This window comes from Tripterygium wilfordii, chromosome 11 (genome assembly GCF_013401445.1).
Source record: "Tripterygium wilfordii isolate XIE 37 chromosome 11, ASM1340144v1, whole genome shotgun sequence".
NCBI lineage: Eukaryota > Viridiplantae > Streptophyta > Magnoliopsida > Celastrales > Celastraceae > Tripterygium > Tripterygium wilfordii.
The window spans coordinates 2,877,783-2,905,154 of NC_052242.1; the positions used below are offsets into that span (position 1 = coordinate 2,877,783).

General features: G+C 37.5%; 4 protein-coding genes across 5 annotated transcripts; 2 read left to right on the forward strand and 2 right to left on the reverse strand.

Annotated features, from left to right (window-relative positions):
* The first annotated feature begins 632 nt into the window (after nt 1-632).
* LOC120008635 (auxin transporter-like protein 3) lies at nt 633-3,088 on the forward strand. Its single transcript, XM_038859022.1, has 8 exons — nt 633-830; nt 915-1,100; nt 1,184-1,296; nt 1,387-1,570; nt 1,648-1,745; nt 1,856-2,063; nt 2,150-2,407; nt 2,533-3,088. The coding sequence occupies exons 1-8, from the start codon at nt 675-677 to the stop codon at nt 2,725-2,727; spliced, it is 1,398 nt and encodes a 465-aa protein (XP_038714950.1). The 5' UTR covers nt 633-674; the 3' UTR covers nt 2,728-3,088.
* Nucleotides 3,089-7,605: 4,517 nt separating this feature from the next.
* On the reverse strand, nt 7,606-9,723 carry LOC120008638 (cold shock protein 2-like). 2 transcript variants are annotated; one of them, XM_038859026.1, is made up of 2 exons: nt 8,788-9,723; nt 7,606-8,050 (listed from the first exon to the last, which is right to left on the reverse strand). In XM_038859026.1, the coding sequence occupies exon 1, from the start codon at nt 9,449-9,451 to the stop codon at nt 8,792-8,794; it is 660 nt and encodes a 219-aa protein (XP_038714954.1). In that variant the 5' UTR covers nt 9,452-9,723; the 3' UTR covers nt 7,606-8,050; nt 8,788-8,791. The 2 variants fall into 2 exon arrangements, with proteins under 2 accessions (XP_038714954.1, XP_038714955.1); XM_038859027.1 differs by lacking the exon at nt 7,606-8,050 and adding an exon at nt 8,410-8,655.
* A 991-nt stretch (nt 9,724-10,714) lies between these two features.
* LOC120009820 (fluoride export protein 1-like) lies at nt 10,715-16,856 on the forward strand. The gene is made up of 7 exons (XM_038860528.1): nt 10,715-11,083; nt 12,221-12,638; nt 12,784-12,870; nt 13,836-13,934; nt 14,966-15,158; nt 15,240-15,664; nt 16,196-16,856. The coding sequence occupies exons 2-7, from the start codon at nt 12,465-12,467 to the stop codon at nt 16,412-16,414; spliced, it is 1,197 nt and encodes a 398-aa protein (XP_038716456.1). The 5' UTR covers nt 10,715-11,083; nt 12,221-12,464; the 3' UTR covers nt 16,415-16,856.
* A 3,908-nt stretch (nt 16,857-20,764) lies between these two features.
* Nucleotides 20,765-23,921, reverse strand: LOC120008524 (G-type lectin S-receptor-like serine/threonine-protein kinase At5g35370). The gene has a single exon (XM_038858872.1). It carries the CDS (start codon nt 23,605-23,607, stop codon nt 20,992-20,994), a length of 2,616 nt encoding a protein of 871 aa, XP_038714800.1. The 5' UTR covers nt 23,608-23,921; the 3' UTR covers nt 20,765-20,991.
* Nucleotides 23,922-27,372: the final 3,451 nt, after the last annotated feature.

The window sequence follows — 27,372 nt, forward strand, 5'->3', positions numbered from 1 at the left end:
TTTTTTCGATTGATCATTATTAATATACATTTGATAATAACCGACCAAACGGTCGATTTGACGATCGATACGATTTTTTTAGACAATCCTACTAACAGGTAGGAAATATAAATGTGTCACCAACTAATGATAATAAATCTAGACCCATAACCATAAGAATTAATGAACAACATCTTTGTTTTTTTATGGTTAATAGTTGATTAAGGACAAATAATGCAAAAAATAAATTTAATCACACATTCATATAGCTAAATAGAGCGTAGAGGGTTGTAAAATAAACTTTATCCAACCCAAACAAATCAAAGTGATATTGTCTGCTCTAAGGCAATGGCTTGGATAGATTTGTTCTCCTGTCTCGTCCGAAGTATTTAGACCCAGAAAACGCATTATTTGTGTGAAAGGAATTTGACCTTTACTTATATACCACTCAATTGGATCATGTTAATCCGATACGACACTATACAAAATTACAAATTACATTTCAAAGGTGACTTAAATAGGTCCCCACTTGGTGATTCAATTATTACTCTAGAAAATCTTCTTTTAGAGACAATTAAATAAAGAGAAGTATAACATGTAGTATGGAAAAAGAAACACTTCTCTTTTTTCTATATATAGAATCAATTGCTACTTCATTCATAGCTCCCCCAGAAAAGAGCTAGAGTACTACAACAATGGCTTCAGAGAAGGTTGAGACTGTTGTAGCTGGAAACTACGTGGAGATGGAGAGGGAAGAAGCCGATTCGAAATCCACCAACAACAAACTGTCCAAGATGTTCTGGCATGGTGGCTCTGTCTATGATGCTTGGTTCAGCTGTGCTTCTAACCAGGTACTTCAAAACATTGAGATTAAAATTTTAAAAAAAAAATTGTGTTTATAAATCTGAATATTAATGGATTTTGTTGAATTTTAGGTTGCACAAGTGCTTCTCACACTTCCATACTCATTTTCACAACTTGGAATGTTATCTGGGATTCTGTTCCAACTCTTCTATGGATTGATGGGAAGCTGGACTGCTTACCTTATCAGTGTTCTCTATGTTGAGTACAGAACCAGAAAAGAAAGAGAAAAAGTTGATTTCAGGAATCATGTCATTCAGGTACATATACATATATATACATATTCTTATGTAAGTATAGACTGTGATTGACCTTAATCGATTAACCGGTTCGGATTATGCAGTGGTTTGAAGTTCTTGATGGGTTGTTGGGGAAGCACTGGAGGAATATAGGCCTGTTTTTCAACTGCACATTCCTTCTTTTTGGATCTGTGATTCAGTTAATTGCCTGTGCAAGGTAATCTGATTACAACAGATGACAGAATACTCGTATCGTTTTATCGTAACTGTGAATTAGTGAATCCTAATACTTATATCAATGCTGCAGCAACATCTACTACATAAATGACAATCTTGACAAGAGGACATGGACTTACATCTTCGGAGCCTGTTGCGCGACGACTGTGTTCATACCTTCATTCCATAATTACAGAATCTGGTCATTCTTAGGCCTTATGATGACTACTTACACTGCTTGGTATCTCACCATTGCTTCCCTACTCCATGGACAGGTAGGTAGATTACATTTTATCATCAAAACCCAACTTTGACATGATTGATAGAACTTTTTTTTCCTCCTTATTTGAAGGTTGAGGGGGTGAAGCACTCTGGACCAACAAAAATGGTTCTGTACTTCACTGGAGCTACCAACATTCTTTACACCTTTGGTGGACATGCTGTCACAGTGTAAGGACTACTAAATAACTAGACCTTGATATGTACATATATCTATATATATGTATATGTATATGTATACGTATATGTATTCTCTGTATTGATTTTTGATATGAATGTAGGGAGATTATGCATGCTATGTGGAAGCCACAGAAGTTCAAGATGATATACTTGATAGCAACACTCTATGTGTTAACTCTCACACTACCATCAGCCTCTGCTGTGTATTGGGCATTTGGGGACATGCTTCTTACACATTCTAATGCTTTTGCTTTGCTACCAAGGAATGGATACAGAGATACTGCTGTCATTCTCATGCTCATTCATCAGGCAATTAACAGTTAATTAATAAAAAAAAAATCAGATATTTTTGACATAAAATTAATTTATTGTTGTTTTTCTTTTGATGGGTGCAGTTCATAACATTTGGGTTTGCTTGTACTCCTCTGTACTTTGTGTGGGAGAAAGCAATTAGGGTTCATGAGACACCAAGTTTGTTCAAGAGAGCAATTGCTAGACTTCCTGTGGTTATCCCAATATGGTTCCTTGCAATTGTATTCCCATTCTTTGGCCCTATAAACTCAACTGTTGGATCTCTCCTTGTTAGCTTCACAGTTTACATAATTCCTGCTCTAGCACACATGATTACTTTCATTTCTCCGGCCGCTCGAGAGGTAATTAATTACTAATTAGTCATTTTAATTCCACAATCATCCCCCTCAAGTTCTTGAATTTTTTGACTGAAATGGGTGTTAATGAATTGTGTTTTTCTTGTTGGTTTTGGTGAATTGTTTTACAGAATGCTGTGGAGAGACCACCAAAAGTTGTAGGAGGTTGGGCAGGGTTGTACACAATGAACATATTTGTGGTGGTATGGGTTTTTGTGGTGGGATTTGGATTTGGTGGATGGGCAAGCATGGTCAATTTTGTCAGACAGATTAATACATTTGGGTTATTCACTAAATGCTATCAATGTCCACCTCACAAGGCTTGAGTGAGGAACAAAAATAATACAAGTTAACAGTTAATTAAGTATTTTTTTAAGAACACCCGAATCACTAGTTGGAGTGATGAGGATTATGTGTATCACATTAACGATCAGGTTCGGATCAGGGTTCGAATTTCTCTGTTCGTTTCAAAAAAAAGAGTACTTTTTAAAGATACTTATGTGTGTAAAGGGATTGGCATTTGAAAATTTATTTCTTTTCTTTTTTATTGGCTTTTTCATTGTATGCCAATGTTGATGGGTTCCTCTAAGAAAAAGGTGTGATGGCAATCATGGCCACCCCTCATAAAGATCTATAGTTGTAACCCTCTTTTAATCTTTAAATTTATTTTGAGTGGATTAATTATTCTCTTTGTTTTTGGGATCAAAACCCTTCTTTTCAATATCTTTTTTTCTTTACATTGTAATAGTATTAGTTCTCAACAAGTTATAAATTACCAAAAATGATATATGTTCATAATTTTTCAATCCATATACTTATATAATTTAGGTGGTAAGCCAGATAGGCATGCTACATAGATTAAAAAAATAAACAAACTTTATAAAATAAGTCACATAGGTATGTCACATGTTTATGTAAGTTTTTGGATATTTATTTTATAGATGTGTAGTGCTTCCGTATAAATTATGAACGTGGTACTTTTCACATTGTAGTGAGTGTGAGATAGGTCGCAATTGAACAGAGAGAGCAAATTCAAATTGACATAACATAAATCGACTAGAATGAAAGCGTCATGGAGAGCAATAAAAATTCCTAGACCATTCAATTGACACCAACGAGTAAAATCCCCTTATGTTTTGGGACCCCATAATAACAACAAAGAATGCGTTAAACTATACGTAGAAGTAGAAATTGCAGTGGTTAAGAAATCCATGGGTATACAATGAAGTTAGAAAAGTTGTACCTATGAACCGACCTCCTAAGGCGAAATAGGCATAAGAAAAAGAGCAATAGGCCAGACCAACCTACAAAAAAAAAGAAGAAACTGTCCCTCCATAACCAGTTTTCCATAATATCAAATAAATCCTTAAATTACTGGGGTGATAGTCTAGTTAGTAAATATCTCTAGGGCCAAACTATATAAACACGGGAGATCCTGAGTTCGATTCTCAATTACGGGAGCAATATTATTGCAATCACGCGTTGGGTTTCGACCAACTTACTCTATCATCATATGATAATTTTCTGTGCATCGAGTTTAATTCCATATCAGCTGTTCAAATGGTAAACTTATATGATGTCGTTCTCGATTAAAGGCAATCAACTTGTGAGCTTTTATTATGGCACTTAGCACTTTATGATGCGTCTTCTAAGCTTTTAAAGGCAATCAACTTGTGTGATATTTTCCTGGACCACCCAAAAAAAAAGGAAGGGATTCATGGGCCATGACAATATCGTTAAAGGAATGGGGGCCCATGACTAACTGGGCCTAATATTGACTTCCAACCTTCTCTCCTAAAGTGGCTTTTTCTCTGAGAACAAAAAAAATGGTCAGGAACATGGAAGAAAAGCAAAAGAAAGGAAGCAATCAATTCTCATACCCACCACCACCAGTCCCTCACCAGACAGTCACTACTCATGCCTTAAAGCAGCCTCTGCAACTCAAAAAAGGCCAATATTCCCTTTCTGACCGAACCCGATCGATCGTCCAAAACAAAGGAGTGTGACTAACAGTGACTGAAAGTTGAGTACTAGTTGTTCATTTTGACCAAGAAGTCATCAACCTTCATGTGGATGCGGCAGGGTTTAGAGCACATGATCATATTTGTTGCAACTGGGGACCCTGACCCTCTACTTTGCTACTCAAGAAGCAGGACTTTTTGTGGAATATTGTTGTCAATCACCACTTTTTTAATTTCTCCAAGATCAGTGAATTTGGTCAGTTACTACTTATTTTTAACGTGGAACTCATCCAACAATTCGTTAGACAATTAACTGATAAATCTCGAGTCACATGAAAGACCCCTGACGTAGACCAAAACAATAATGAATCCTAATATGAAGTAACGCTAAAAAACGTAAAATTAAGACTATCCCCTAAAATAGAAAACGACTCGTTTAAGGCTCTAAATGATGGAATTCTGTGAAAAGAGGGTGGGCCTATGACACTTAGTTTTGCTTAGAACACCGTTTGCTTCAACCAATCAAATTCGGACAACGTTACAAATTTCACTCTTACTAGTTGGTATTTGTTGTAAATAAAAGCAACTTCATAACTAATCCTATATCAACCCCACAATTCGATGGACCAATTGACACTTGAATCAATATCTAGTACTGAAAGATAACGCAGGGTGGCTATCAATCCTTAATCTCCCTAGATTTGGTTGGGACTTCAATCCTTATCCCCCTCTTTTTTTTTCTTTTCTTTGGATTTGATCCAAGAATTCACTCCATACAACCTTTGTAGTGATGCAAGTGGAAACTTGTTCAACAGGAATCAAATCTTGATTGAACCCTGTGGATAAAGGCACACGTGTGTGGGGTCCTTACGTCACTCTTCACACTCTGACCAATCAATCAGCCTTTTCTGTCACGACATAGTTGGAGTGGTCTTCTTTATATTACATGAGACTCATGTCACCTCTGTCCTTTGTTGTAATTAATAAGAACAAGAAGATTATGCCAGGCTCAAAATGAATTAGGCTCTATCTATATCTACACCACAACACCTGTACATTACAAGTTTAGAACTTCCTCGCAAGCCAAGCCAGCACCTTGTTTTGTTTGCCATATCCACACATGAAGGCCATCTTTACTAACTCTGTTTGTGTCGTGTTTTGTACAAAACATGCCTGTCAGTGCATAAATTTCAAGACCATCGACAGGATATGTTTTTTTTTTTCTTGTGAAGAGTGGAGGACTGAAGTGAATCCAACTAGTTATAAAGCCAAGGAGATTGGACACAATCATGGGAATTCCCATTGCGAACTCAGAAGAAGATATTTTGTGAACCCAGATAGTGAAAACCTGAACTAGCTAGAATGAGTGTTTGTTGAAGTGGAAGCTTCCCTGTAAGACATAAAGGCTACGACTCTTCAGCACTTGATGTGGAACCAACCATATTTGGGTCTTTGAGACTCGTCCTTGTCAAATGGGTTTGAAAATTTTGAATGCAATGAATCCCAATGATAACCAACTAAAAGAAGGCCCAATCAAGTACAAGTTGAGTGGCTTCATTCATCAAACGCATCCAAGTAGCCCAAGGCCCACCAAATTTTTTTTGTTGGTCAATGTCAAAAAAAGAAAGTTTGATACTTTGATGTCAGTGCTCCCCCTTTGTTGCCAAAGAATGTGAAGATAGTCTGATTGGTCAGGTTGTCTACCTAGGACCTTGAGGTTCAGGGTTTTATTCTCATCAGGGGTTTGAGATTTGGGTAGTTTTCCATCCGCTGTGGTGGCCTTCATGCCCTTCGGGCATGACTTAGCATGTGTGTGGCATGTGGCTTTTAAAAAAAAAAAAAAAAAAACACTAAGTTACACAAAATAGATCAGTGAGACCATCTCACCTGGGCCGGGCCGCCCATCCATCCAAATTTACGGCCCATGAAGGATCACTGGGCCGGGCTGGGCTAGGCCCGTTTGACACCTCTAAATTCCCACCTCTCGTCGTCTTTATTCCACTTAACTTTTGAGTGCTTAAAGAGAGATTTTAAATGGGTTTTGCAAACCCCTTGATAATCATTCATCCGTGCCGGCGGTATCATTTCAGTCATTTTTCCTTCTGAACATCCATCTCTGATGACTTGCATCATCCAACATCTAACAAGCACCAATGCTTTCCTAAACACCCAACCTTTCCTTTCATTCTCTTCCACTTTAATTTTCTAACCCTGGGCACCTGTGTATTGAAAGTCCTTTAAACTTAATCACCATTCAACTGTTTGCTAACCTGGTGTAGGAGCAAGGGTCTCCCAAGTTACAAAGTATAAGATTCATATTCAAAGAACTTACTCCAGCAGATGTTAAATCTTCTATCCTAGAAAACACCCATCCAACCAAACTACTTGATAACATAAAGGAACAATTCACCAGCCAAAAACAAAACTATTTGAAGAAATAAATCTAGATCAATTCTGCCTTCCTCCTCTAGGATTCTCAGGGTATTAACATCACTGCAGTGCTTTGATCCGGATCAACTGCCCATTACCCACAAGTCTGCCTTATAGTCAGTTCTTGTAGTGAGGCACGAAATTCCAAAAATAGATGATGAGTAAGGATGTTGAGATTTCAAAAAAAAAAGGAAGAAAGAATATTTAGGTCATGTTAATATGCCATTTCTTACATAAAGCTCAAACTGTAGAGTCATACAACATCTTCGAAGGAGGTGCATAATGCATATTCATGTTTACTTTTACCTTGGTTGATTCTATTTCACCATTTTCTTGCACTAATCATTATCAAAGACATTATCCCTACTAATTTCGTGTGGCTACTTGAAACCATAAGAAAAATTAGTTGAAATCCTCCAAGCAGATTCTTCTTCCTTATTTGTTTCTGTCTAAACTCTAAAGCTACACTCTTGACTAACCAACCAAATAGGTTCTATGTCATTTCTTATCACCCCGTCCAAGTCTTTCAGCCTCCCTCTTCTCTTTTCAACATCTCCTACATGAATTTTCTCAATCTACATACTGGTGAGTTAATATAGTCCCTTAATTCCAGAGAACCCCGTGTTGATTCTGATGAAGACTAATTGAACATAATTCATAATGATATTAATAAACCTCTACACTAGCCCAATATTTTACCCCTTTTCTTTTTTCTCATTTCTCTTTCCCTCCTTTCCCCAGCCAATATTAAGCAATAAGTCTTTCCAAAAAGGAAACATTGCTGGAGCTCTTGCACTAGAAACTCAAGTCAAATCTACATGTTGTAAGAGGTAATGAGGTTGGACAAGGTACATGTGTTAACTTAAACTCAGATAAAAGCAATGGAACATGTTACTTTAGTATATCAACATAAAAATCAATGGAAAAGTTATATCAGGAAAGCAAACATCCCAATGTATACTAGCTTTACGTGATCGCCTCTAACAACATCAAATGTGATGAACAAAACCCCTGATACTCATACTAAAGGAAGTTGCAATAAAGGCACCAATTAATCCATATGAAACCACTCTGCTTGAACATAACTTCTGAGGATTTAACATGGATGTTGCGGATTATTTCAGAGAGAGGGTGAGCTAAAAAGAAATTCTCATCTTGCAACCTTTTAAGTCAGAAATTTATCTGATAATTTGTGATGATGGTGAACTCTAGTGGTTATACTTCCCCTTGAACACCATCGTAGTTGTTATACTTCACCCTGATAATTCAAAGACAAAAAACTAACCTTAACTACCATGTCAAAATATGATCAACTCCCACTGAGTAATGAAAAATTTATTACAGAGGATCAAAACATGTCCTCTTCATCCTTACAATAAATTATAAATTTTTCCCCAATAAAGAAAGGACAGGAATGAAGAATGTAATTTCAATGAATGACAACGAGAAAATTGGCATCCACAATAAGTTTGGGGTATAAGATAAAGATTGTATGGCGCAACAAAACTCTATTTCACTTGTTAACAGGGAAAAAAAGCTGCTGAAATCTGTACAATCACAATCAAAGCTATAACTATCACATTAGCAGTGTTGGATGTCACAATGGATAGAGATAACTTGAAAGCTATAGAACACAAACTTTAATAAGAATTGTTAAACATATGATTAATTGGCAACACCATACATTGATGCATATCAGGAGTTTCATTGATTGGATACTAAATAATATGTACCAGTTGATCAATAGATAAAAAAAAAAATTCTATTCCACAATGAAAAGATATTTCCAACGCAGAGAGTTCCTGCGACCGGATTCATCCATAACACAGTGGGAAGGTTACCAGTGCCCTTACATGTCATCCTCTTTGCTCATCCATTCACAAAACAATCACCAAGCAGCAAGCACAAAGCACACATCAAATAAGCCACAAAAAAAAATTATAAATCGGCTGATTAAATCAGCAATTGAGCGCGAAAGGAAGATAAGAGACTCACATGGTCACGCCTGTTCATTATTAGGGCAATCCCTTGCAAAATGCCCATCCTCCCCACAATTATAACATCCCCGTCGACTACGACCACCACCACCGCCGCCAGAGTATCCACTGCCACCACCATCGTATCTCCTACTTCCACCGGCACCACCTCCACCACCACCACCACCACCACCACCATTGTATCTTCTATTTCCACCGGCACCGCCCCCATCTCCACCGTGGTAGCAATCCCTCGCCATATGACCCATTCCACCACAATTATAACACCGACCGCCACCACCACTACTACCAAACCGTCCACCCCTACTGCCTCTCCAGTAATTATCAACTCCACGGCCACCACCGCCATCACCACCACCACCTCCTCTCATTCTTCCCCCAGAACCACCTCTCCAGGGACCCCGGCCACCTCGGCCGCTCAAGGGATGGCGGGATCTGGAGATAGCGACCACTTCTACTGCCTTCGCGCGGCCGTCGTCCGTAAAATCGACGATGAACTCGACCGGATGTCCCTCGGTAAGTGTGCGAAAGCCATCGGATCGGATGGATGTCTGGTGGACGAAGAGGTCCTCACCGCCGTCATCGGCGGCTATAAAACCGAACCCTTTCCGTGCATTGAACCACTTCACTGTGCCAGTGGAAGGTTGCTTGTTCTCGGCCATTGAGCGAGCAACCGTAGAAAGTTCTTCAAACTTCTAGAAAGTTCCAGAGGTTGCTTAAGCTTCGTCAGTTACTGGCGGAGTGGCGGAGCGTACGTCCGTGGTGTTTATGAGGATTAGCTTGATCTATTTTGGCGAGGACCAGACGCTAAAGGTGTCAGATCGGACGGCGTAGAGAGAATTGCTCGAAGTTATGATTTGTATCCTACGTTTCCAACATGATTTCAGGTTTATCCGTTAACATTTTGACTTCCCGCCAATCCAATGGATGTCAGAATGTGTCAGCTTTCTTCTTATCCATTTTGCAGAACCTTGATTTGCAGGAAAAAAACTAATAATAAAATGAATATAAAAATTCCAAAATTCGGCGAAATTAATTCTTTAATGGGGCAAACTGGATTTCTTTAATTAATAAATATTGTGCAAATGAAATTATGTAAAAGTTTTGCAACAATGCTACTCGTCAATTGCATTACTTCTCAGCAATTGAGATCTGAGTGATGTTAGTTATTGAGGTGTATAGACAACGTTTAAAATATATATGAAGTCCATTACATACACTTTTATTTTCGTCCATACACCTCAAAAAAACTTATACCAATATCTTTTTTGGAAAGTTTTGTTGAGTCTTTAATGGTTTGGGAATTGGAGGGCCCATATCAATAGTGTCATGTTGACCTCTCAATTCTTATCTCCTATGCAAATACAAGGATAATGAAGAAAAGAAAGAAAAAGAGCATCTTTGCATGGCTTTGTGCCACTAATCTAGTTATGGCTGCTTATCATTCTTTTGCATTTTGTTTCAAATTATAAAGAATGCAAAATATGATTTGACTAGCATGAATTTTCCACTCAATGAGCCAAAATCTCACAACCAAGGAATTATTGGTTCAACATCAAACCCATTAATAAGTAATAAGGAGAAGAAAGTTCATAATAGTTTAGACCTCGAAATGTTCAAAAAGACACTGCAAACAATACACCGAGTTATAACACTCAAAAATTTGAACTAACTTATCTTACTGTGATGTGAAATTTTTTATGCACAGTGTATAGTTGTTCGAGTTTAAACTCAGATTAAATGTTATAAAGAATAATTTTATATGATGTTATTCTCATTTACTTAAATAGAATTCAAAATATTTGAATCATTATTCATAATTTCATTTTTTTCGTTGGTTCATTTTTTTTTTCGCATTTTTGGAGAGCTTTGGGCCTGGTAATTTGCTAGTGTGGCCGAAGCTTCCCACTCCTCAGAAGTTGACTTTCAAGAGGAAGGCCGACATAGGGCCCAAAAACCCTAGGAACCAAGTAGTCACCCGCAAAAGAAGGTTCCTCTCTCCGTAGTGTCGTCGTTATTGACCGTTGGTTCTTGCCCATCGTTTTGCCTAATTTGTTTAGGAGGAGACTTCATATTCTCTAGTTTTATCATTGCTTTAGCAGGATACAGACTTGGACTTGGAAGCTGAATCGTCGTGTGTGTGAATGATTTATCGGGTTGCGCCTGAAAGAGCCAGATCTTGTTTGGCCGTTCCGTTTTAGGACTTGGTGGCCGCCGATGCATTGACGAAACTAATATTGGTTTGTTCAGCAATTAACTTGCAGACCCATTGGTGGAAGAGATTCCATTATAAGGTACATAATTCACAACCTTAGCTTGGAGTTCACAGTTTTATTTTCTTTTACCCAATCTGTTCCTGTTTGAGTTTTTGTCTTATTTATCTGTTTTCTTCTGTAGGCAGTAGGCCAATCCGTGCTTGTCTTTTTTGCTTGCTTGCTTGATTTGGTGAATTATTAAATTGAAGTTCCATCTACCTTTTTCACGGGTCCATTGCTATTTTTAATCTAGAAAGTGGCGAAAGGGTTCCACTTTATCGTGATTGAGGCTTAGAATATTTGATTAGCCCAATTACATCGAAGATTAAAGTGGGGTTACTTGGGCAGTTTCAAATTGCTTGCTCCGTTAGTGGAGGGCACATCTTCAATGCCTGAAAAAGGTGAATTCTGTTTATGTACTTGTTATACTTATACCCATGTGGCCCTAAACCCTCTGCTTTATCTGTCTCGGAGTTGAATAGTTGATAATGAGAAGTCATTAATCCAACATTATTAGTATGTCAACCTTGAATTGATTTTCATGGTTAGTGGAATAGATTATATTTGATAATGATTATTAAGATGCAATATTGCTGATTTTCTTTTGTGATTTTTTGTTTGAAGAACTGTAGGAGGCTTTTTGGTTTTGTGTTTTTGTCTACTTTTTGCTAGCATAGTGCCGTCTTGGAAGGAAATAAGTCAGGTCTCTTAAGATATCACCTAACTTGCAAGTTTACAGTTTACCCAAAACGAGAATTTGTTAGAGATGAAAAGGTTGTCCTTAGTTTTTGGGTCTATATGCTCCCTTCATTATTTACCTTTCATCTTTTTCTGTGTTTCGACATTGTTTTGTAATTGCGTGATCGTAAGGTTTGTGCATAATCAAGAATTAATACTTCAGTGTTTTCGCCCATGCTGAGCTTAGAGGCAGACAAGTATCTTTGTCTTATTCTTCAAGGTTGACTTGGCCTTTTGTGGTATGAAGTTTGCAAGCTTTCAATGATAGAGTAGTTGAACTAATATTTATAAAATTATGAATAATGAAATGTACGTTGTCATCATATTCATCAGCATTTTGTGCTTTATATTTTGGTGATGTGGTTTTGCAGTAACATCATTAAATAACTTCATTGCTTATGTTGAAGATTTTGAAGTTGAGGCCTTGTGATTTTTTAGGGAGGGCATGGATCCTGTGGATTACAAAAGTGAACTGAGACAAACCAGTTCATTTAGTAGGACAAGCGGCACCGGATCTTCCCTTAGGCATCGTTCCCTACGTTTTCCAGGTGCTCTGCCTTTTTAGCTAGATGAAGATAGAGTAAGTGAAAATGTTTCAGAGGCAGGCGATATTGGTGACAGGGCACTTGGCAGTAATCGGCAATCAGAGAGCAGCAGCTTCCACTTATCTCTTGATGATGCAATGGAGAGTGGAGTAGTTGCTCCGATTCCTGAAAATGAGTTGTTGCAATCGTATGGGTTGTGGTCTAATGATGCAAAGGCATCAAATGCAGTATCCCCTGTGTCCCCATTGCCAGAGGAAATCATATCTCGTATGTCAACTGATGCAATTTTGCACACCCATGACAAAAAACAAGTGAGCTATAGTTAATTTCTATCTTTTTGTATACATTTTGCTTCCCTTTTGTCTATGCAATTTTCATAAGAACATACACTCCAGAAAAAAATCAAGTTTATCAATGTTCGTGTTATGACGATTTGTTACATGTACCCATGTGCAGGAGCAGCAGGACAAAGGCATGGAATTACCGAAGTTACTTGAGTATATGTTGTGTCTTGTCCATTTGGCTGTTTTTGGAATATTCGGGGTAATAAGCATAACTTCTTACAAACTCTTTTTTGGCATAGTAGAATTCTACTGAACAATTTTCTTTTATCTCTACCTTGTTTATTATTGCATTATTTTATTCAATCTGTTTTCCTTCTTCTTTTTTTTAATCTTTATGGTTATCCTTTCTTCTGCGCAAACTGCTAAATCATTATAGGAAAAAAAGCGTCTTTTAAAGTTCTCCATCATATTGTTATCTGTGAAGATTTCATTAACAAATTAAGCAACGTTATTAGCAGTCTTAGTAACATAGTTTTGAAGTAACTGAGTTTGTATTCTTAACCAAGTGAAGAATTGGTTTGAAAAAACTAAAGAATTCACGTGAGGGAAACTCGTTGCTCTGTTTCATTAGCAAAAACAGTTTAGGTATCTTAGTTTTCTCGAGTTGTATTTGTATTTGTATTTTGGCCACAAGGTCATCTTAACCAATTGAAGAATTGGTTTTAAAAAAACAAAAGAATTCACGTGAGGGAAACTGGTTGCTCTATTTCATTAGCACAAACAGTTCAGCTATCTTAGTTTTTCTCGTGTTGTATTTATATTTTGGCCACAAGGGAAGCTAAGGAAAAATGTTAGATGTGAAAGAGGGATAGTTTGGTAGTTGAGTACTTGAGTGTGATATCAGCCCATGACGTGTCTGAATAATGTATAGTGGGGGAACTCCAGGTAGTGATACATTAATGTTATGCCATCCTCAGAGTGATTTGGTGTCATATCTTTGAATGATGTACGGGATACAACTAAATATATATACTTGACAGAGAACTATTATAGCATGGGAAGTTTTTATTTTAAGCAGCCAATTTACTAGATAATTATATGGGGATTTAGTAAATCACCTTACATATTCATATTTATTTGAAGTCTCGATCAGGAGATTCTGTTGACGTAGAGGTTTTATTTTCATTGGCAAACAACTGATGTTGGAATTCTCAAGATGTGCAGGTTTTAACAAGGTATTTATTGCAAAAGCTCTTTGGTCCTAGTGTCGCTCGTGTAACAAGTGACCAAAGCATCCTGTATCTGGATCTTCCATCAAATATGGTTCTCTCTCTCTCCCCCTCTCGCTCTCCTTCTCCCTCTCCCTCTCCCTCTCAATGCATACCACTAATTGATTAGACGCATATTACATCTTTTGATATAGGAGGGTTTTAGGGTATTATTCAAAATGTAAAGTGTTATTGGCCCTTTATATATATATATAAAATTATGCATGCCTCGATGGTGACTTTCTTGGGAAGTGACAAGTTTTCAGTCACTTTAGTCCAACAGGAAAATATTAACTAATGTACTTGCTAAAACAAAACTGTGAAGCATGGTTGTATCATGTAAGTGCAAGTTTTTTTTAAAAAAATGCTCTTTGGATTGTCCACTAGCTTTATTTTATTTGCTAACAAAAGCTGTGGAGCTCAAAACTGTGAAGCAATTGGATCTTTGATGAAAACGGGAAATCTAAAAGTTTGTATACTTCCATTTTATTAATAAAGAGCTATCTGTAAACACCTAGACCCTAAACCCGAAATGGAAGGTTCGCGTTTTAATAGAGGAATGTGTGCCTAATAAAGAGCTATATGTAAACACTTAGACCCTAAACCCGAAATCGAGGGTTCGAGTTTTGATAGAGGAACGTGCACCTGGATTTTTTCCCCTTTCTTCCATGCTAATCTCTGACTACAGTTTATAGCCAGAGTAGTACCAACTAATATTTTATACCTAAATGTCTGCAGCAACTGAAACTTGAATTGCGGCCAGTTTTCTTCAAAGTTATTCAAATTTTAAATGCTTAACATTCCCAATCCTAGATCCTCTTTGTACAAGATGAAGCCATAAAAAGCAACAAATTGCAGGAAAGAAATTCAAAATTCTTCATGCTGATCATTTGTACCCTTTGGATTCAAATCCTGCATGCTTGACAGAGGTTGTTAGTGCCATGTCCTCGACACGAACATGTTTTGACGTAGGCTTACTGCTAGGAGTTCTGCCCTACGACTGGCTTCAATGATTCACCCATTCCAATGAACATCAGTTTTATAATTTTTATTTCACTTGTGCAAATGTAATACTGATTTTTGTAGGTTGGTTCTTTCTTGATGGGGTGGTTCGGTGTTGTTTTCAAAGGAGATATATCCAGTGTGTCTGAGTTCCTGGCCATTGGATTATCAACCGGATACCTGGGAAGCCTTACAACTTTCAGTGGATGGAACCAGAAAATGCTTGATGTCAGTGTTAATGGCGACTGGGTCTTTTCTGTGCTTGGATTTCTCCTTGGTAATGGGCAATTCACTGGAACTTCCTTGCTATATCAGTAAGGTCTAAAATTGTTCAAAACCTTCCTCGGAAATTTTGCAGGGTTGTTTCTTGTGGGCTATTCCATCATTTTTGGGATTGAGACAGCCAAGGGTTTCAGGTGGCTTCTCAAGGGGCTGCACACAAGTTCAAAAAGTGAAACCACTGGTTCTGTCAACAAATGGAGGATAAATAGCTTCCAGGGACATTGGGTGGTTCTGATTGTGTTGACACTTCTGTTAGCCTTGTTATGGAGTCTGAGCGGAACATTACTAGGAAAGGAGTTTAATAGCCACAAGTCTGGTGCTCAATTATGGTTGGCTTGCGTAGTTGGACCTTTTGGCGTTTGGATAAGGTGGTTCTTAGCCCGATTGAATGGACGCGGCATAGGGAGGACGGGGATCTTGAAATGGGTTCCATTTGGGACTCTAATTGCGAATGTTTCTGCAGCTTGTGTCATGGCTGCACTTTCAACTCTGAAGGAGGCGGTAAGTTTTATGATGTAGTAATATGTCTGCACATACCTTCTTCCATTTTTTTCCAACTAACAAATTTCTGTTCTCTCCTTATATGCATGCTGGACATTTAAATTATATTGTCTCCTTATAATATTCTAGAAACTCTTAGAACAAGATAGGTTCCTGCAATTTTAACAACTGTGTATGCCTAAATTGTTCACAATCAGATCATCGTCATTCTTTGGGTAGGACAGGCTTTACCATGACAAAAAAATGTCCTCATTATGCTCAGAAAATTTACTCTCATGTGCATGGCACAGATTTAAACATGATAATGATCGGATTGTGCATTTTGTGTTCACATGATTAGACATTGTGATAATTTCGGGAACCTCTCACATTAAGTCTCGCTCTGATATCATAATTCAGGTAGGGTTTACAACATTGAACATTGCAATTTCACTTCAATGGTTTTGTATACGTCAAATGCTTATGCAGAATAATATTGCTTCATATGTTACTTTTTGGAACTTCTCATAAGGAGAGATCTGTGGGGTGCAGGTGAACACCAGTGCTTGCACTACAATTGTAACAGGCATACAGTTTGGGTTGTTGGGTTGTCTTAGTACTGTTTCGACTTTCGCTGCTGAGTTTCATGCAATGAGAGAAAGCAGGCACCCTTGGAGAGCTTATGCATATGCCTTAACAACAATAGGTGTTTCATTTGGCTTGGGGACCCTGATATATTCAGTACCAGTTTGGACAAGGGGATACAAATAGTGGCCGAGTCTCTTTTGGGTACAGTTGATGTCAAGTTAACATTCTGCGCAGGGATTCTGGACTGAAGTAAGGTTTCGGTGGAATGATGTCCTCGTGGAATGATGTCCTCGCCTTGCGAGAGTTGCAGGAGCCTCTCTATGCATCCAAACCTGACGAATTTGAGCTAGTGTAATGGCAAAGCCTTGGTTGCATTCTGCGCAGGGCTTCTGGACTCGGGTACAGTTTCAGCGTAATGATGTCCTGTGTCAACATCTTATTGATAGTATCTTTGCAAATAGACTTTATCTTAGCTTATTGGAATGTAACTTATTTGCTAAATCATGTACATAGAAAATCTAGAGGTGCAGCATGCTCTCAATGAGAGGTATTGTGCATCAACCATCCCAATGGACTCTGATCTCATTGTATTATTATATTGGCTCAAGCAACTCATGTTTCTTTGACCCTTTAAAGTATGGAAAGATAAGTAACCAACATTACTAGGCACTAGCTTTTAATCTCAGATATCAAAGTAACCAAAACAACTGTATTATCTCCTAGCCCAAGCAAAACCCACTCAAAACTCATCCGTTTTGACTGTTTATGCTCATACCGAACCTGACTGGATACTGAGAAATGACAGATGAACTGTTGCAGCTGCTCTCAGAGGGGATGGGTTTGGAAGGGAATGTTTTGAAGTCCAGTTTGGGAGGGAAAGTATAGAACTAGAAATGAAAATAAACATGTACCCACCATGTCCGCGGCCTCAATTGGCCCTTGGCGTTGAACCGCAATCACCATTCTTGTTCCTAATGATGTTCCAGTCCTTCAAGTGTGGAAAGATGACAAATGGGTTGCTGTGAATTACCTTCCAAATGCGCACTCTTCGTGCATATCGGTGACCAAGTCGAGGTAATGTACTCCATTCTGTCTGGTTTAACTGTCAATATAGAGTAAAATATGATTAATACAAAAGTGGCATAAAAGAGAAACTTGAAGCTTCTGCAGAAGCAAGTGCATCCAATCATGCATTTTACATATAAATAAAACCTGAGGTTAACTGGTAATTGATTAAAAAAAATACATTGTTCTCTACCCCCAAAGAAAAAGGAAATAATAACCAGCGGAAAAGGTCTGTGATGATTGTCTAGATCTATAATAAGATTACAGACTACAAATCATAATTCTGTCATGCCTCTTAATGCTACAGTTTCTCATGCAAATCTTGTCTGATGAAAATATTGTTTCAGATTCTAAGCAACGGGGTGAACAAGAGTGTTCTTCACAGAAGCATAGTGAACAAGGACCTCTACATGAGGCACTGATAGGCCCTCTACCAGAGCTTTTGCATGATCAAAACACAGTAACATATTCCACCAAAACCTTTGCTAGGTGTCGATTCTGCAAAATCAATAAGCTCCCACAATACGGTCTATGTATCTTATTTCCCACGGGTTAATACCATTTTTGATCACTGAAATATTGAACATTTTCCAATTTAGTCAGTAAATATTCAAACGTTTCAAATAGGTAACCTAAAATTTAAATTTGTTCCACACTACACACTCGGGTAGATTTTGAGAATTTCGGTCCGCTTATTTACTTACGTGGAATATAAAACTAGTAAAATTATTTTTTGGGCTGATGTGGATTAATTTATCTGAAATTAATTTAAAATAAATTAAATAAAAAAGAGTCATGTCATCTTCTTCCCCAATTGTATCTTCAGTACACGATTTTCTTCATACAATCCAAGACCACCCAGCTTCACCTCGCGCGATGGCTTCGACGAGGAGCCGACATCCTTCAGTGACATTTTGTCGAACACCGGAGCCGGCATCCTTCACACTCCGCTTCCTCTGTCTTGTAGCAATAAAACCAGATCTGCAACAACCACACTTTTTTGTTCTTCCCCAATTCTCTCTCTTCCTTGTTCTAATGGGGTAGTTGGTGATGTATGTACCGAAGATCTTATTCCCTTTCGGTGAAATTGGGGTTCCATGAATCATAACGACGAGGGGAGAGCGTGTGGAGTAACGGTTAGGGTTCCATGGAAGATCTTATTCCCTTTGTATATATCTGAAAGGACTGGAGCTCTTGAGGCTGAAGTAGTAAAAGAAGACTCTAGTGGAGGTTGTTGAGGGTTTTCATTATATGGGTTTAGAAGGATATGGATGGATATCTGAGTTTGAAAGGATAATCCATAATCTTTTTTCATTTGTAATTTTTTATTTAAATAGTTAAATGAAATTTTTTATTTAAATAGTTACATTTCAGATCTTTATTTTCGTTTTGATTTTTGCATTCGTGTTTTTTTTAATACTTATTTTTCATTTGGCAACTGTTAGGCCACAAAAGCAATGCAATTAACGGTCAACGGCCATGTAGACACTTTTTTTTTTGAGAGAAATACGAACTTCTATTAAAACAACGCAGCACCATACGAGGAGTAGACTCCTCGATTACAAGATAAAAATAAAAACATTCCTACTACATCAAGGGTAAAGGATTGACTCAGGGCAACAACAAATGTCACAAACAGGCTAAAATAGAGTTTAAACTCGTTTGAAGAGGCAGGCAGGGGCCTGAAAGCAGCAAAAGCACTATTAAGGATTGCCATGTAGACACTTTGACTGACCGAAATGTGAGAATTCTGACTGAGTGATTATATTGAAACAAATAAAAACTTTAGGTGATCATTTTGAAACATTTGAACTTTGAGTGATCAAATTGAAAAATGCCCAATCTTTAAGTGATCAAAAGTGGTATTAACCCTATTTCCCACAATAAAGTTTAAACATGTCTCGGAGCCTGTCATTGGAGTTGATCTTCATCACTGCTCTATAAAGACACATGATTCATTTCTCAATCAGTTCATCCTCGTGAAAGTCCTACATCTTCAATTAAGATGTTCGAACAAATTAGCAATGCAGTATTAATTTTCCCTGAATAAGGTATTTGCTCAACCATATAATGTTGCTCTAATATGTCTCAACACAATTTGTTTTACATTGTCCTCCTAGGCCCTAGCATTGTTGCTACAGTAAAATCCAGGCCGCCAAGTATAAGTAAACAGATTGTATTACCCCAAAGTCTCACATCATACCCATTGAGAAAACTTTATCTGCAAAACCATGGTCTTAACATTGTGAGGCACAGGCATAAACAGTGATCCCCAAATGTCCTTCAAAATTGGGGCGGGAAACTTCTTCATTCAGTTATTCAAAACATGCCGAAATTTGTAGCGAATACTTCATAGAGAAGCTATCGGGGAAAAAAAGATTGAAGAATAAGCTCAATACAAAAAAAAAAACTGTAGTTTTCACATGTTTAAGAGGTCGTGAAACTCTTTATGGAATAAAGCTCTTAATAACATTCAGTAGGCTTCACCCCACAAGAAAAACTGTAATTTTTTAGTGAAGAAAGCATGGGCAATGGGAGAAGATTTTACATACCTCCCTGTAGATAGAACAATCCATCAGAACAGTCTGGCCCATCAATATGCAGCTGAAGAGATTATTTCACCACTGAAAGCAGTGTTTAAATACCAAAGAAGCCAACACCATCCTCTTCATGCTCTAGCTTGGAAAGAATTCCGTATATGACATAATGAAATTACTTTTTCTGCATTATTTCCAGTACCAAAATTGAATTGGACTAGTTTAAAGCATGATGATTGTATGCATGCAGTTTAGGAACGATGCAAAAACTTAATGCTTAGAGAATTGACTTATAGAAAAAGGGTAATCAATTATTTCAGCACGAATGAACCTGCCAGGATCCCTAAGGATGGATTGAACTTCTGGTTCACATATCATCCCAGCGAGCAATCCGGGCTTCCCAAAACTCAGCATGGATGGATCTGTTTCCAAAGTAGATAAAGCTGATTCAATGCCATAATTCCATGCCCCTGGTATCTCTGTGGCATTCTGTCACCTTTGCTATACTTTGAAACAGGATCAAGAAATGAGCAACCACAACAGCAAACAAATGTGGTATTTATTCTTTCTGTTGGCAAATGAAAAATGGCTACTGCTCTGAAATTGAAGTGCAAGAAGAATGCGGATAGGCTAAACGAAAAATGCACTAAAAAAATGGATAACTTACTTGAGTAGTATAAACAAATTTTCCTATCAAATGGTTACCATTCATTTTCTTAATAATGGAAATCAAGCAACCAAAAAAAAGGATAAACAGGCATTAAAATTCGTAAGAATCAGACAAACAGCTCAAGCTTGGATCGCAATTCATTCAACTTAAGTTTTACCTGCACAACGTTACATTAAGAACAGCCACTTTCGCAAAGCCTTCTTTTCCAAATAAACATATAGAGCATTGTCAAGGACAATATTTAAGACTCCAAATAACGGGTGGGAGAAAAAGGGTAATATGAACTCCATTTATTCACTTCAAAAGGGAAATAAACTTCAAACTTAGTCATTCACATTCAGTCGACATCAAGCTCCATGTCAAATGCAAAAATTATCACCTACCGATTCGAATATAATGCAATAAAAATAAGTAATAGATACATTTGTGGATTTCCATTCATGCGGACTGAACTATATATAGACCATTAGAATATAGGCCAGTCCTCTCTATCTTGGGCCGGAGACCTGTTGTGAGGAGATATAAGATAAACAAGCACGCGAGCCACTTGTTATGCTTATTGGAGAAGTATCTGCTTGGGGATACAAGATGATAACACTCTGCTGCTTCTCCTCTTCTATTGTGGAAGCCTCAGTAAACCTACGCCCAATGAAACGCAAGAAATTCAAAGACTCCAGTCTTGGCTTACCTAAGGAGATCCCACCTTCCAACATTCCAACAACACTGGCCATACTTGGCCTCAATGCCGGTTCTTCATGAGCGCAACACAAAGCAATGCGAACCAATTTCTCCACATCTTCACTTGTCACCCGCCCTTCAAGCCTCGGGTCAGCAAGCTCCAAGTATCTCCCTTGTTCATGCATTTCCAATGCAAACAACGGGAAATATACGAGCCCAGACCCTGATGACAATATTGACTGGCCTCCAGCACTATTATTGTGATCCAAGCTATGGCTTTGTGAACGTAATGAGCAATTTTTCCTTCCACTCACAAGTTCAAGAATTACCATTCCAAAGCTGTAAACATCGGTTTTCTCTGAGATTGCTGAATTTGTAAGCCATTCAGGTGCAAGATAGCCACGAGTGCCTCTCATTGTAGTGAATAAACTGGACTGCTCAGGGCTTAGAAGCTTTGACAGCCCAAAATCAGAGATCTTTGGTTGAAAATGGTCATGCAAGAGAATGTTCTCTGGTTTGACATCACAATGAATGATTTTTTGTTCACACCCTCCGTGCAAATATGCAAGCCCACGAGCAGTTCCTAGTGCTATATCAAACCTTTCTTGCCACTCTAAGACTGGGCCAGAACCAAAGATGGTCTTTTCTAGAGAGCCACGATTCATGTACTCGTAAACCAGCAGGCGTTCAGTCCCTTGGGCACAAAACCCTATCAATTTGACCAGATTGACATGATGAATATTTCCGATAATTGCAATTTCAGTGCAGAAATCTTTATTCCCTTGAATGCCTAAATTAGTAATTTTCTTTACTGCCACAAGTGTTTTGTCAGCCAATGTGCCCTTGTAAACGGCACCAAACCCTCCTGATCCAATCAAGGTCTTAAAGTTATCAGTAGCTTGCCCAAGCTCTTCATACTTGAACTTCTTTGGCAAACCAGGGATGAAGAAGTTTTCCAAGTCTCGTGAAGATAGCGAGTTTCGTTGACGTAGTTTTAACTCATGACTCTTGAACAGTCTCTGTCTTCTCCACCAGAGAAAACCAAAAGCAACAACAAGAAAGCATCCAGTAAAAGGTAAGAGAACCAGAGCAGCTAGTGGAAAATTTTGTCCTTGATCATCAACATTGTTGTTACCATTTGAAGGTGTCGGAGAAGTTTGAACCAGAGCCTTAATATACGCCAGCATATCATCTTCAATTGAATTGCTCCAAATTACGGAGCCCAATTCTTTTTCAAGTGCGTAGCAAGAGCCTGAAGAATTTTCATAAAAAACTCCTAAACACAAGCAGTCACCAGTGCAGAAATCCTGACAAACTGATAAATTTACACCAAATTTTACAGGTGTATTGAACTCAGTTGCAAAGTAACCAATTCCTTCACCAAGCGTCAAATATGAAAAATCTGACAAATTAGACTGAGTATCCTTATCGGCTGAGTCACAAGCATGCGGCAAAGAAAAGGAGCTATCGTTTGGTACACAACCACTTGTATTCTGTGAACCTCCATGGAAGTCTAGTGGGCATGAACAAGTTGGTGTGTTAGATGTACTGTCCCCATTACACAATCCGATGCTGCCACAGATGAAAGGAATTTGACAACTATCAACTGGGCCTAAGAATTCTGTTTCCCAATCACCATTAGAAAAGCTTCTGACTATAAACTGACCAGAAGCACCCAACTGGGCAATCCGGAAGTCAGATGGTGACAAGTTCACTTGAATTACAACCACCGATCCATTGCGACTAAATAGAAACAGGCCTGTTCTGTTTACTGTCATATATTCGGCTACATAATTTGAATTTGTATAAGCCTTTGTCTCCATTGATAATTTCCAATATGTTTGTCCATTCCATTGGAGGATTGCATCTGAACCAGTAATGATAAACCTGTAATCACCCATGGACAAGTCATCATTAGACACCGAACTGGACAAGAATGCCCCAACCGGTAGATATTGTCCCATCACAATTGTATCTGTTGGGTTGTGGAAGCTCTCCCAAAGTGAACTATTGAAGTGGTCAAGCAAAACAAGATTTCCAGTCTCAGCAAGGAGTAGTGCATATACCGCTGATCGTAACGGTGGAGTTGACCATTTGGGAATGCCATATCGATCAGCGATTGCAATTCCTTCAGTTGTAAGCATCATTTGACCAGAATTAGAGATAGGAGAATCTCGATTGGCAGACCAAATGATTGTGTTAGAAGCCACATGAATGACGCACAAATAAAAGTTGGACTGCTGGGTTCCAGGATTGAAGATAGCAGCTTTGAAAGTTCCATTGTGTGAATAAAAAAAGCTGCCTGAACCTTCAACAAATTGAAGGTTTGAGGCAGTAAAATTTGGGTATATGAGTTCTTTGAAAGAAGAACCAGATGCAAGAGCATAAAGCAAAAAACAAGTGGAGAAGAATAAGATTGTTTCCATGCAGAAGAATGATTGATTTACAAACAGAGAGGAGTAAGATATGTGTTTGATGAAGGCAGCTCTGGTGGCATGGGAATTGGTCTGCTCTGGCTTTCTCCATTTGTTTTCTCCTATTCTGCTTCTGAGGGTTCCGTTGACCTCTCTCTCTCTCTCTCTCTCTCTCTCTCTCTCTCCGCTGACTATGTGCGGATTGGTTTATGGGGTATAGGTGGTTGTTTATCTAGTGATAACATCAGCTGGGGGCAAGCTAAGACATAAAAAAATTTGGAGGGTCAAACCTGAGGAAGGGTTCATGTATGTGTCCTTACACAATAACAGTTTAGATTTCACCATCGTTTCATTCTGTTAATGCCATAAACACAACCATGATCCCTACTCCCTTACATTACACCTATATTAACTGGAATTCGAAAATATTTCAATGCCCCATTAAAAAATTATTAAAAAAAAAAAAAACATTTCAATGACACTCCGAAAGCAGCTGTTTGTTTATCCAAAGATGATTGTGTATTTGTGTTACATGCACCTGTACAGTTCATACCATCACTTCTCTTTCTATCATCCACTTAATAGTATATGACACTCCCATAAGCTATGTATTTCTCTTAGACGTGTGAAAGTAATAAGTACATAATAGAGATATATACTAAATTGCAACCAACCCCCACCATTCAAAACAAGAAAATAAATAAAGAATATTCACTGAGAAAAATTATCAAACACCTTGTCTTCGCAAACAAACAAATTGAACTTTACCTTTTGAGTAATTGTGCTACTGCCCCCAATCGCCAAAAAGGAAACAATTGCACAAAGGAGCCCCAGTTGGGTCAATGCGAAGATAAGAAAAAGAACCTTGGTTCCGTCCTCATACGCAACGACGGGGTGCCACAAGTGTGAAGGGTAGGAGCTGGATTTGGCCTCCGCTTCCTCTCAGAGGTCAGAACACAATGAGATTGCACCAACATAGAGGAAAATCCGGCAGGAGTGCATTGGAGAGAAAGAGGATATAGAGAATGAGCATGTGGTGCATTGGTGGGAGGGTTTCGAGGAGGGGTTCTGAGAGTGGAAGGGTTTCGGGTGGTGTGAGTTGATTCAGAACTGAGTTGGAGCGAGTTGGAGAGTTGCGATTGGATGGTAATAGAGGTCATTCTATGGCCAGAGATGAGCTTCCGAAAATTAGGTAATATCGTTAAAACTCACTGTCCCAGCCCACAGTTAATACTACATTTTTTAAATTATTTATTTTATAACTTGACACAAGTTCTAGTTATTTAGATTGTTATACTTTTCTCAAATATCTTAATAGTTGCCCCTTAAATTCCCTAAAAGGCTTGGTCGAAACCGACTCGAGGATGGATATTTTGTATTGGAGAACCTAAGTTCAAAGAGAAAGATCTAACATCTTGCGATTTATCAAAATATCTTAATGTGAGACGATTCAAAAGTTCGGAGTTTACCTATGCTAACATCTATGAATTTTCTGATTTATAGTAATTGGATATTTGAATTAATACACTCTTTGCAAGATTTAACAAATTTGGTTTATATCTAAAAAATTCATGTTGATGAGGAGGATTTATGCTGTCAATGAAGGATTCTTGTTCTTAGAAGGGAAGGAAATCAAATATTTTTAATTTTTTTTTATGGGTTATGAAGTGTGAAGTTTTAACCATAGGATATAATGGACGGTGCATATGTATTTTAGGGAGAAAAAAAATTGAGGGATCCAAACCGTGATATCATTTATCATTATGAGTGTAAGTGATCCGAGAGCACTGAAATTTCCAACCTAATGACAGGATAAGTTAGTCCAAGACCTAACTCGTGATCACTGATCACAAGAGTATTGTTTTTAATAGAAATCGAACTCAAGATCTCTTGAGTCCATACAACTCAAGTTTAGATTCGTATCAAAAATTCAAATTCAAATGATAAACTCGTTTGGTGTCGTTCTCAATTAAAGAAAAAACGAGCAAATATACTCTAATTTCGTTTAATTTTTGAGAAGAATGAGTAATGTTTGATGGATATTTTGCAACTTCAATTACTTTTTAGAGAATTTATCAATCCATCGTATCAGAATCACTTGGTCAGTTGGTTGAGTGATTGATTGATCCTCTACTTTTAAAAACAATATATAAAATCAATAATAGCACAACATAATTCTCTAATGCAGAAGGATTGTGATTTTCTAAGTAATAAATGTTATTTTATTTGAATATTAATTTCACTGTCAAATTAATAATAAAAAAAAATATGTCATTCATTTATCTATGTTGTTTTAAAGGTCAAACGTGCATACATAGGTCCAACTTGCTCGCCTTAATTAAAAAGTGGGGGTATGAAGTGCCAAAATCTTCAAACACCTAACTAATAGAATTATTGAGAAGCACGACGGATAGTTCAAATGGCATTCGTGTGTATAGTATCTCAAGTTCGAGAATCCCCACCCCTTTCCCTATAATAAAAAAAAAAACTAACATAATTATTGAAAAAAATATTTTAGTAAGTAGGCTATGTGAAATGTAATGGAGGAAAAATTCCCTTAACTTAGGTCGGTTAGGTCCACGCGCAAAAAAATTTCTCAACCGAAAGTTGGAAGTTGAAACATCTGATATAAGCTTAAACTCAAGCCATCAAGTTTGCGCACAAAGAATTTTCTCACCTGACAGAGAGACGAGGTAAATTGCATCAAATTTCAACGCATTGTCACAAGGATATTGCTCCTAATTGGAATCGAACTCAAGATCTTTTGAGTTCATATGGTTTGACTCTAGAGAGCTTCACCCCAAATGGCTAAGAAAAATTCCCAACCCCCCTATAGAAAAATAGTAATTTATCAACCGAAAATGACGACTTTCCAAAGATGTCATTATTGAAGCTTAATATAAGAATTAAACAAATTTTGAGATGAATAGGTCTTGGTTGGCCTAAACAGTCACATACACCTTGTATTATATTTGATATTATGACGTTGCTCACAATAATACAACTCACATAGTTGAATTCAAATAACACAGATTACAGAATGACAACTCATAAGTCGTAATGGGCTGCTCATTTATTAAAAATAGTAGCATAACCCATGCCTGACAAACCTATAGTATTTTAGTATGTGTCCACATGATAAGAACCCTTTTTTTTTTATTAATAATAATTCATTAATGAACCGACCATGCCGGAGGGGAGTTGTTGTGTCCACGTGATCACACTTGCATCCATGTTGTCAACATCGCAATCTAGATCGTACGATTGTTTTTGATCCTAGATGAGCAAATTTTGGTAAGATGTTACTGTCCGATCTTACGATCCAATTTTACAAAATGTGTGTGTGTGTGTTTTTTTTATACTTTTCAATTTAGGCGATGATGATTTTGAGAGATGGAAGAGAAAATAATGACATTTCTAAAGATAGTGTTAAGGATAATGGTTGTGGAGAGTATTCTACTGCTCTAGAGACTTGATTTTAATGACCGTTCTTTTGATGATATTGATTTTAATGATTGTGATGATAAATACATAGATGAAAATATTTATCTGGAATTGAAATTATAAAATACAAATTCCAACATGTAAAATAATTATTGTGGTTCAGATTTTATATCTTACTTTTCATACTTTTTTTATCTTAGAAAATTAAAATTTTGTGCCTTATTAACATGTCTATAAATAAATAATAATCATATTATTATTTTTTATTACATATAGAATATTATATCATGTTAATTTTGTATAGAAATAAATTATTATATTATTTTATATTTA